This window comes from Nipponia nippon, unplaced genomic scaffold, assembly GCF_047370975.1.
Source record: "Nipponia nippon isolate SJK-2023a ecotype South Korea unplaced genomic scaffold, ASM4737097v1 scaffold_5, whole genome shotgun sequence".
NCBI classification, from domain to species: domain Eukaryota; kingdom Metazoa; phylum Chordata; class Aves; order Pelecaniformes; family Threskiornithidae; genus Nipponia; species Nipponia nippon.
This window is the reverse complement of record NW_028262369.1, coordinates 79,775,618-79,786,756: the sequence shown is the minus strand read 5'-3', so window position 1 is coordinate 79,786,756 and position 11,139 is coordinate 79,775,618. Positions and strand designations below refer to the sequence as shown.

Below are 11,139 nucleotides of genomic sequence, written 5' to 3'. Positions count from 1 at the left end.
AAGTTTGTTCCTATCTTCCCTTAATACAGCATAGACTCTCCCTTTCCTCCTCCTTTCAAATAAAAGCAGCGCAATCCCAGTCTCAGCCCCCCACTTCAAAGTTGATTTCTCTCAGGTTGCTGAACTGCAGGTAGCTAAATTTGCTCAGCAAATACACGGCGAGTTGGCAGCAGTTATATTGATTCTACAGCAGTGACAAAAATGTTAATACCAGTATTTTATGATGGAATTCATCTTCCCCAGGATAACTTAATGAAGATTTAGACCAGAATTAATCACAATTAATATGTACTATATTTCTAGCATGTTAAAATCCTTCCTTATGCCTTTAAAGTTGAGGCATGAACTGTAGCAAGTACTACATCACCCAAGACATGCATAGCCAACAAACTTTTCGTAGCACAAAATTCAAGTCAGGCAAAGTTCTAGTGTGAACATTTTAAAAGCTGCTGTTTTCCAGAATAGAGCCTGCATTAACAGGCATACTGACTCCTTAAAAAAAAAAAAAAAAAGTACTTCAGAACAAGATTTAGACCATTCACTTAGCTCCTCTTTTAGCAAGCACCATGTCACATAATTACCAAACCAAGTTTTAGCAGAGATAAAAGCATGTGATTTTTGCAGTAATGATCCAATTCTAAACATTTTAAGGCAGGTCAATGTTTCAAAAAAAAAAAAAAGTTCAGATTTCATTGCAAGATGAAGCAAGAGGTAAACCAGAGTAAACGAAGCCAGAAATCAAAATCACAGTTGTAAGGAGCCTAAACTGACAAAACAGTGATCTTAAAGTGTCATAGTCACTAGCTGATGGAGAAGTACTTGCTACTGACATTTTTCCTTAATTTCTTATTTTTTCCTGTTCAGTATTGTATAGGGTACACACTAATGAGTTCTTTATTATCAACTTCTGAAAAGCCAGAATCCACCCCCACCATCACAACTTCCCAGAAATGTCTCCTGGATCACTTTCAAAGATAATTCGTTCAGAAAATTTTCAACAAATTCTCTAACACTATAAACTGTTTAAACTATTATGTTTGTAAAGCTACTCACTCATCTAATGTCTAATAAGATTAAGGTTTAGGTTACTAAACCAGAGCTGCCTGATTCATGTGCCTTTCTAAAAACTGCTGTAGCCACATTTGAGAAATGACTTGCAATAGTCAAACCTAGTCCAAAACCAGGGGGAAAAACTGCAATTTACTTCTAGTCTATTTTTCTGTAAGAGTCTTGCTAGTTTAGTTATTTTAGCTAATTATACTAATTATTTCACCTAATGACTTTCTAGACCATCTTTCTAGTATTGGTACAAATTTTAAAAAAAAGCAGTAGGGAATTAGAACAAAAGTATTTAGTACGCTGTTAGCAAAAGTGTTTACGTATCTTCAAGAAGATACTCTAGGCATTCTGTACCTGCAGGGGAAAGGGAGGCAAGAGAGGAGAGGAAGAGACACCTATGGCTTCTGTTGCTATAGCCACAAGATGCTTAGACTTCCAGTTTCAATGAATGAATCAATAGAAACCACAGCTTCACTCTCCTCTTTTATTCACCAAAGGCAAAACTGGAAGATGGGTTGCTAAGCAACACTGCACTAAAGACTGCAGCTCTTTGAAATTAGCATTACTGACTCCCTTCCATCCCAGGAGTCTCTTCCATTCAAAACCATTTATTAAGAAAGGGGCTAAAAAAGCACTACCAGGACACACATTTTTAAAATAAGAAACTGTAAAAGCAGAAGGAAAGCTGAAATCAACACACTCAATTAGTTGGAGTAAAGAGAAATGAAACAATACCTTTCCTTCTACAGAGAAAGTAAACAAAGATTTAGCAAGGACAGAAAAACTTAAATTGCCCCATATAAACCAAAAGGGAAATGGAAAGGCCATTTATTTCTTCTGGGAATACTATATTAAAGCAAGATTTTCTCTAAAGGACTATTTATAGTCACCATGTTTTTTTTTACCTGAAGTCCCAAGATGTGCCTCATTTGCACTCTTCTTTTAAACACCTCATCCATAAAAAGACACTAGTGGCTAGATATGCTCAAGATAGCTAATAGGGAATTCAGAAATCTTTTACCTGCATGGCGTACAAATAAATAAAGCTCTTCACCAAAAGTTAGCCACAAAAAGCTCAAAGTCTCAGTTCAGTTTCTATCAACTAATTTCTGTATCTTATCATTGTCATAACCTGATCTGTTACCCATCTTACAAAAGGGTAATGTGCATCTTATAATCATGGTAAAAACAAACTAAAGTAGATGTAGATGCACATTAGTCTTGCCTTTTTTGAAAACATCTTGCATGTATTGACATAAACCCACCTATTTTTATTCTAAACTTCAGCTAAATGTTATTCCAATGCTATTGAGGAAGGAAAACCACATTGATCCTGTATGAATAGAGCTGTGTACAAAGAAATACTGTTTTACTAGAAACTGCCTTGATAAGGCCTATGTACTTATTCTTTTAGCAGTGGGGAAAACACCCAAAACTGCATAGTTTAGGAATTCAGTCTACTGATCCCAACAGCCCAGCTCCCTTATAGCTCCCCCCAGCCTCAGCACTTTCCAGATCCTTCCATGTTCCTCATTCCACTCCCATACCATCATTTTTTCCCCCCAATCTCCTAAATCTTCTTCCTCAGAGCTGCACAACTTGCAGGCAAAAAACAGGGAGCCTGTACTGTGCCTGGTACAGTTATGTACCCACTGCCTGCCAGTGCTCAGACAGAAGGGATAAGGCTACAGCATAAGTTTCAAGGATCCCTAGGGAAGAAGAGGCTGCTTATTTGGATCTTCTCTCAATTCTAATATTCACACAAATCTTGTAGAAGTGTTATAGTCCTGAGACACACCTATTAATTTTAACTTAGCTGACCAACAGCTCAAAAATTACTGGAATGCAGAGCCTGGAAACCACCAGCAGGTAGCATCATTGTGTAAGTGATGCATGTCAATCTATTCAGGAAACAAGGCTATAAAGTTACCCAAGATACAGCACCCAGTTATTGATAAGCAAGATTAGATATGATTGTAAACAGGCTTCCTTTTGTAGCCTTAACATTCAGTTGTCGTAAAAAAGAAACCCAAAAATCAAATGAAAGTGACTTTACACAACGTCAACATGAAAAGCTAAAATGACCTAACAAGGAAACTGAAACTGGTTATTTTAAGAAACTTAATCGCTAGTATTAAAAATTCTCTTTTCATGCCAAAACATTACTTTTCTAGTCAAATACATACAACATCAAGTGCTGTTTGAAAATCAACTACAGCAGTGTAACAGTGTTTTTTGTTAGGCATTTGCTCTTTCAAAAATTCTGCATCACTGAAAAAAATCTGATCCTTCTCCTTCCTCTCATTCATGACATGCTATTGCTCCCTTAAAGATCCACAGGTATATTCTGTACGAGACAAGATCATAATCCCCTGTAATCAAAATGATTTCTTCAGAAAGCTGTTTTATATGGAGTAAACAATATGAGTGGTAACTTCTGCACATATGGCTGTACCCTCTACACATACAATGTTGAAAGACTAAACACTTCCAATTACAAATGTCAAACATTTCCCTTCATGGAAATCTGACAGGTGGATAATAGAGAGCATGAGTAGAAAATAAATTCTGTGCAAGCTTTGCATGCTCTATAAAAGCCTTTACTGAGTATTTACATAAGTTCTTAATTTTAAATATTAGATTTTCATTAAAAATGTAAATTTCATTATGAACAATGTATATAGCTTGTTTTTCAAGATTAAAAAAATAAAGTGTGCTTATAATATATGTAAAAACAAAAACCCATACTTTAGAAATACACCTCTAGTAATAAAGATTACACTGTAATTATGGATAAATGGTTTACACAAATTGAAATCCAGCATCTTAACAATGCACCTGCACTACATAGAATAGGCTGTTGTTTTGAGTGCTATTTCAAAGGGACAAAACAAAATACTGAGTTATATGCTTTAAAACATTTTTACAATGCTGATGACGCTTTTTTATGATGCTGGATGACACTTTACATAGCACAAGTGTAAGCAGTATTCTCTCCTGAATGAGAGTAAATACAACTTCTTTCAGGGCTGCACATTTTTCTTGAAAATAATCCAGATCTCTAGTATAATTAAGTTAATCATATTCACAATACTTTTGTGCTGCTATGGTCTCTGTCACTGCAGTATTTCATTCGTAGTTTCCGAAGTCAGATTAAACAAGTCCACGAGCCATACAAAAAAAAAAAAATTCATGTTCTTAGTGATGCACGGGCCTTGTCAAGTATTTCCTTTCTGATCTTTGGATAGTTTGGATGTGCTTCAAGGACCTGTCAAAAGACAAAACAACCCAAAAGTTCTGTGTCTAAAGGAAAAGGAAAGAATACTGTGTTTGGTTATCCCCCTCATCACTGAGCTTACATTCTAAAACTAAAATAACAAACATGACAAGTTTGTTTTAAGAATGCATAAATATTTAACTGTGGCTAGAGGCTACCATGTATGGAGATCAAGAACAGCTTTATCAAAGACACCTTTGCTTCCCTTTCATGCTGCCCTGTCACCTCGGCGCGAAAGACACAGGGGTCAAGGGCTAAAGCCTCTGGGTCACTTGAAATGCATGCATTCAGAACAGTGACCTCTGGAGACATTTCCGAGGTTTTAAGTATATTTTCTCTGCAATGATAAACTGCTCTTACATTTTCACTCCTCAGGCTCTTTCTTACTATACTCTACCCTCTTCATCTTCCCAATTCCCTCCTCTCCCTTATCCTTCCATTCAATTTGTCCTTTCTAGTTATCTTTAATTCCCCTCAAAAAAGCAAATCTAATTTATTTCTTTACTAATACTAACAATTATTAATTCATAATGTTCACTCTGCTTCTGTAATAGTAGCCCTTCCTCTTATTCTGCATCTGCTCTATTTATGTTTGGACCATACAAAGATAATACTGGAAGTTACTTTCCAACAGTGTCTTCTGATATTAACATTTGATTAATTTCTTCAGCTATTCTTCTATATGGATTTACCAAGTTGCAACCACAGGGTCAAAAGAAGGTGCTGCCATTCAAATATTCTTTCACATATGATAGCCAGCCACTTTATATGGTGGCCAGGGAGTTCAGGATAAAGCAGATTATGTAGAAGATAATTAATTTAATCAAACTTATTAATTAGGGCATCTTTCTGACATTGAGCCATATATTTTAGAAATTTAAACTCAAAAAAAGGATCATTATGTAAAAGAATGTTGCTACAATAGACAGAATATTAAGTACATATAAAAATTCTACCTTGTGACAAACATCGATTGCATCAACATATCTCTTTCCTTTCAGGTAATTGAAAGCCAGCTTGTATCCTGTTAGTAAAAGGGGAAAAAAAAGGCAACAATTTGAGTTTCTGGATTTAATAATGAAAATATCACATTCAAATTAATTTGTCACCATACGTCTCTAAAGTTAGTATGTTTGTTTTCTAGTATTCTCTCATCTAAGCCTATAAAGATCAAAATTTCTACTGAAAGTCACTTCAAGTAGTAAATAAAAGTTCTTTACACACTGATATCTATGTTTGAATCAAAAGGAAACATTATTCTGGACAGCATGTGTTACTACAGGAAATAAATAATGGTTGTCCTCTTTCAGTTACTATGGTACCCCTCAGAGTTTCTCACTGTGACTTAAAACATACTGTTGCTCTGTAAAGGCAATTCCATTATTAAAGGACAAAAGAAGAAAAAAAAAAATCAGGAGAGCAATAACAAACTAAGGAATTAAAATGCTATTCTGTTCCACTGATTAAAAAAGGTCACATGGAATACCTAAGTTGCATAGCAACATGTCAGGCTGATACTTTCAACATAGAAGCTATAGCTCAAGTATATCAGCCTGGACAGAGATCAGGACTGCTGAAAAAAGCTTATAAGCATGCAATTTCCAAAATTCAAAATTTTAAATCTTTCATTTATGAACTTATCCTCACTAGCAAATGAGTATGAGGGATCCAATACCAGTTTATGCAGTTTGGCTTGCCAGATGCAGTTTGTCTGCTTGAATCGTTTTAGTTTTAATGTATGACAGCTCTCACAATGCTGTATGCAAAACTAGAAAACAATGTGCACATAGTACCTTCAATATCATACTCTCACTTTTTGTATGCAAGATTGTTCCACAGTTTAATTTCATTATGGCATTCTCCTGTCTAGACACCAAATGATTTTGTAATTTGTTCAATTCCTACCTTGTAGAGGGTTTCAAAATAGCAAAATAAAAGTCTCGATCTACATTCTCTACACGCTCAAGAAATCACATGTTTTGACACACCGTTTTACTATTAAAACTTCTTTCTAATACATTTTATTTGATCAACAACTGTAATATCTTAGCCAAGACATTCACGGGTCAGTCTACAGGAACACGAACAACTAGTAAAATTACTGCATCCAAATTCATACTTTGACATCTAGAGATTTTCCCATAACACCTAAGTCAGTTTTCTATCAGTCCTTTTTATTTCTGTTTTGACATCCGAGTCTTCCTTCTGCTTTAACCCTCCTAGTTTTTTGACTCACAGTACATAGGGTAACATCTAGTTTTGGTAATCCATCCATGCATATGCATTTTTGCATCTTTAACTGTGTTATAAAAGAAGGAGCTAAACCACAAAACATTTAGTTCCATTAATAAAACACTACTTTAAGCTACAGATCATATTAGATAAAATAATGAACCAAACTATTGCAGCATCCTGGAGTTACAGTTAAAGAAACAAAATATATGGCAGTTCATATGCATAACAGTTACAATCTGGTTAAAACACCACTGTTTTTCCAGTTGATGCCAAAGGCTATCTCACCCTAATGCTAAAAAAACGTAGGGCACAAAAAAAGACCACAGGTTAAAGACTGAAAGAAGTACGTATTTTTGAGGGACCCAAAGCACAGCCCAAAACCTGGAATAGAATTTGTGTAAGCCACCAGCCTTGGGACCTAGAGACAGGCTCTAGGTGTTGAGTAAGAGAGCATTGTATCCTATGTATCCATTTCATAAAGGGTTTCCTACGGTAAAATAGTCTAAAAATGTGACAGTTCAGTGTAGACTTCAAGTAAACGCCCAAACTAGAACTTGAACAGTATCCCAAGTTTTCATTTAACCATGTTTTTTAAAACAGATATATTTCAAGATATTTAAATAATTTGTTTTTTAAAATCCTTACTCATGTATATAAACCCTTATCCATATAAGTAGATAATTTATCTGATTATCAAAATGAAATAATTAAATCAATGATCTGCCACCATCAGATACATACTGGGTATTATAAAAGGTTCTCTACTATAGACAGTACATACTGCATTACTATAAATATATCATTAAAAATTAATGCTGTACTTACAGAGAAAGTTGTTCACAAAGAGCAAACTAAAACTGGTTTCAGACCAAACCTTGTACTAAAACAGTAAGCAGGAACTTCTGAAGTATCATAAAGCTGCTACCTCTTGCCACCAGGGCTTTCCAAGTGACTCTTAAAAACCACAGATGTTTAAAGGTGTACTTATGTGAGGAAAACCAGTGATTATCTCTGTGGAAAATTAAAAACAGTCTTGCCAGCAAAGGGTAGCTGTTTCATTCCTACTGTAGTGCCTGAAATCATACATATAGGTTGTATATACATGCCTATTGTTGGATTCGTTTGGTTTCCGTATTTCCAGGCCATCTCGTAATTTATTGCTGCATCCTTATATGCTTGTTCCTTTTCCATTATGTATCCCATGTATTCATAAGCCTTGCAGCATGACTGCAAAATATAAATACTCATTCAAAATTTTATTTAGGTAAGCTTATATATAATACTGACAGCTTAATTGCTTAAATACTTCAAATCTGTACAACTGGAAAGCATAAGTGATACTTGTACTAACTTTGATGACAAGATAGTCTTGATTTTAAACATCTGTAATACATATCACTTATATGAAATTCTGCACAGAGACTTCCTAAGTTACTCTGAGTCAAGTATAGAGTTCATCACAGCGGACACTGCAACTACTCCTTCAAAAATGTTTAGAGCCTCCAGGAATCCTGTAGATACCTCCCCTCAGTTAATAATAACCCTATGTCAGCCGCATTTCAAGTCCAGCTGGAAAGTGTTGCATCTTCCACAAATATTGTTTCTTTCACTTTTTCTTAAAAAGGTATTTTCACAGCCTTATTTTTGGAAACTGTTTTGCATTGTAGTTCTCCCCTTAAAGCTAAAGGGCAGACACAAATATCCTGAAGGGAACACCAACCATTAAATATTTCATTTTGTATAACTCCAAGTGGCAAGTTACAAGCATCTGAAAAACAGGTTCCAAAAACTATTAAGCACTAGATGAAAGTATTAGCCTTGCTTATGTTACACATACATTTAAGTCAATTTAATGCCATAATAAAAGTTATTACAAAAGATACAGTAATTCATACAGAAATCTTACATTCTATATGTAAAGCAGAAAAAAATTACGAAAATAAGCAAAACTAACTTACTCTGAACAGCTTATATTCATGCTGCCAATAGGTCAAATATTTGAGAAAAAAATTAAGCTTTTCTGAAAATGTGCACCTTGTTTACATAGGCAGAGCAAAGAAATGCTGATACATAAATTACATTCTATCTTTAATGTCACTATTTCCAATTAAGCTTCCAAAATCTACTGATGAAAAGCTTTCAAATCACAGCATACTGGGATAAGCAGTATAGGAATGCCTGGAAGATGAGGATAAAAATATACTCCCCTTCTCATTTGTGATAAACAGAGTTCAAAATCAAGAGGAGTAATCAGTAAGAAACCCCAATTTCATAGAAACAATCTGTTCATTGGGATCTTACTAACCAAACCTAAGACTTAAAATCAAAACAAACCCCTATTAGAAGATACTAGGCTTTTGTGAAATTTTCACTCAACATATTTACTTAAATTGTTTATATAGATCCACATCATTCAATTCTTACTGCTAAAAACAATCCTAAAAACTAATTGATCACAATAACATGTTTTCTTAATCTAATCAAATCTTCCAAATTGGAGAATACCAGGCAAAACATTGTCTTGTGAATTAATAAGATATTCTAAGATGTAAAATATTCAATATCTATTTGTGTAGTACAATTCCTGCTTAGCTGCTTTGCATGCAAGTTGGAAAAAAGTCAGTATCTTTACTGTGCTGTTTTGTTAAGAAACTGGAGTTGCAGATGTCTAATTTGCCATCCTCCTTCCTATCAAGCAGAGCTTGTTTATTTAAGTCCCTCAGGGGTCTCCAACTTTTTAGAAGAAAACAAATTACTTGGCAGGCTAATGTAGACTATGTTTTTAGAGATGCTTGGGAATTTCTGCAACAAAGTGTCGTTTGTGGTATGCACCTGCTCAACAGACCATCTATTTCAAGATATGTCTTATTTTAGGAGATGACTCACATTTATCCTCCAGGGGTATGGATCTTGCAACTTCCCTGGGCCATCTGGACAAGTGTGTAACTGACCTTAAGGTAGAATTTTTTCTTAACTAAATTCAAACTCATTTTCTGTAAAAATCAAATTGAGTACAGCCTATTTTAAGGGGCATCTCTGCAGAAGTACATAATACCATTATACCAAGAACTGTTGTAGCTGCTTAATTTTCTATTTAGAAATAAAAAGAGTACAAGTTCAAAAAGAGTCTACCTCTCAAGGAGGTTGCAGGAATGTGACTGAATAATGAACCTTACCTTCTATACTGATGAATTCAGAAAAAGAAATACACATCATCAGGTCCTTTTCTAAGCCAAATCTGTGCGCTATAAACAGTATCCTGAACCTGCAGCATAGTATCTATGGAAGACTAGCCTATTGGATGTGCCTCATGCAAAGGAAAGTGAAGTGCATACGTGGAAAAATGTGATCAGCAAAAAGGGACAAAGTGCAAAAAATAACCACAAAAACTAAGATCTGTGCCTGTTCCTATAGTCAAAGGAGAGTATTGGGAAGTTTGCCTGCTCAGAAACCCTGAGGTAAAAACATTAGAGCTTGTCCCCAGACAATCTACCAGACAGTATCTTCACAGCAGAGGATTAATACTAGCATTAAAAAAGAAAATCCTGTATAGTAGCAGGCTTATGAACATAAATGTTTAAAAACATATTTTAAGATATCAAGATAACATCTCTGAATAAATGCAGCAAATATCCAAAATTTATACGACTACATCTTCATCAGGTTTGCAAGACTCAGTAAAATGCATCTCTGACACTCCATAAACACCTTAAGCTCCCAGCAACACCACAGCTAAAACTTGCATAACTTATTCTATAATATGAATAAAAATGACTAAGCAGCATTCACAGGTTTGCTTACTACCCTCCAGTGTAAAGTTACTGGTTTCCTGGCTTGTTTTGGTCTACTTCTCCTTGATAAGTGAAATACCAGGCAACTGGAAAAAATACATTTCGAAATCATGTTTCAGAGGAAAACTAAACATTTAGACGAATTAAAACAGAAGGTTACTAAGATTACTTCTACTGTGCAGTCACTTACCCTGTTATGACGAAGGCATCGTTTTAATAATTCACCCGCCATATCATATTTTGCAGATTGAATATATATATCTGCAAGCAGAAGCCAACTCTTTTCAAACTCCTCGGCATCAATGGGATTCCAGCTCATTTTTGAAATCCGTTTTAACTGATTTCTGGCTCGTGGAGTCTGTTTCAAGATCATGTAGGCTGTGGCCATTCCCAAAAGTGCTGGTATATGATCCTTCTGCAATAAAAAGCATAAGTGACTCCTTGGTGCTTTTTTATTTTTCTTTTAACTTTTTTTTAAAATAAGACTTTCACCAGGTATTTGAAAACTAAACCAAAAGCTAAATCTCAGGAAATAAAGATAGAACATCCAATCTTACAAACATGTTTTCCATCTAGTGATATGATCATTTCTGTAAGACTAATCATGATAAACACCCATGTTAAATAATTAAGAGGCTGAATATAAGTTTGGACTCAAAACAATCTTCTTCAGGCTCAGGAAACATTGAAAGTATCTGCAGGTATTTCATCTCAACAAGAAACATTCTGGTACTACCAAGATCTATCCTTTTGATACACAAATAAATACTTCAGATA

At 34.9% G+C, this 11,139-nt stretch overlaps 1 protein-coding gene across 2 annotated transcripts in view; it reads right to left on the bottom strand.

The window, feature by feature from the left end:
* Window positions 1–15: 15 nt before the first annotated feature.
* Window positions 16–11,139, bottom strand: part of TTC21B (tetratricopeptide repeat domain 21B) — a 45,663-nt gene continuing 34,539 nt past the window's right edge. For both annotated transcript variants that reach the window (XM_087733695.1, XM_087733696.1), the window contains 4 exons: window positions 10,553–10,777; window positions 7,678–7,798; window positions 5,293–5,360; window positions 16–4,327 (listed from right to left, as the gene is read on the bottom strand). In XM_087733695.1, the coding sequence (XP_087589821.1) occupies window positions 4,250–4,327; window positions 5,293–5,360; window positions 7,678–7,798; window positions 10,553–10,777 (492 nt within the window). In that variant the 3' untranslated portion in view covers window positions 16–4,249. The remainder of the gene's footprint in view (window positions 4,328–5,292; window positions 5,361–7,677; window positions 7,799–10,552; window positions 10,778–11,139) is intronic.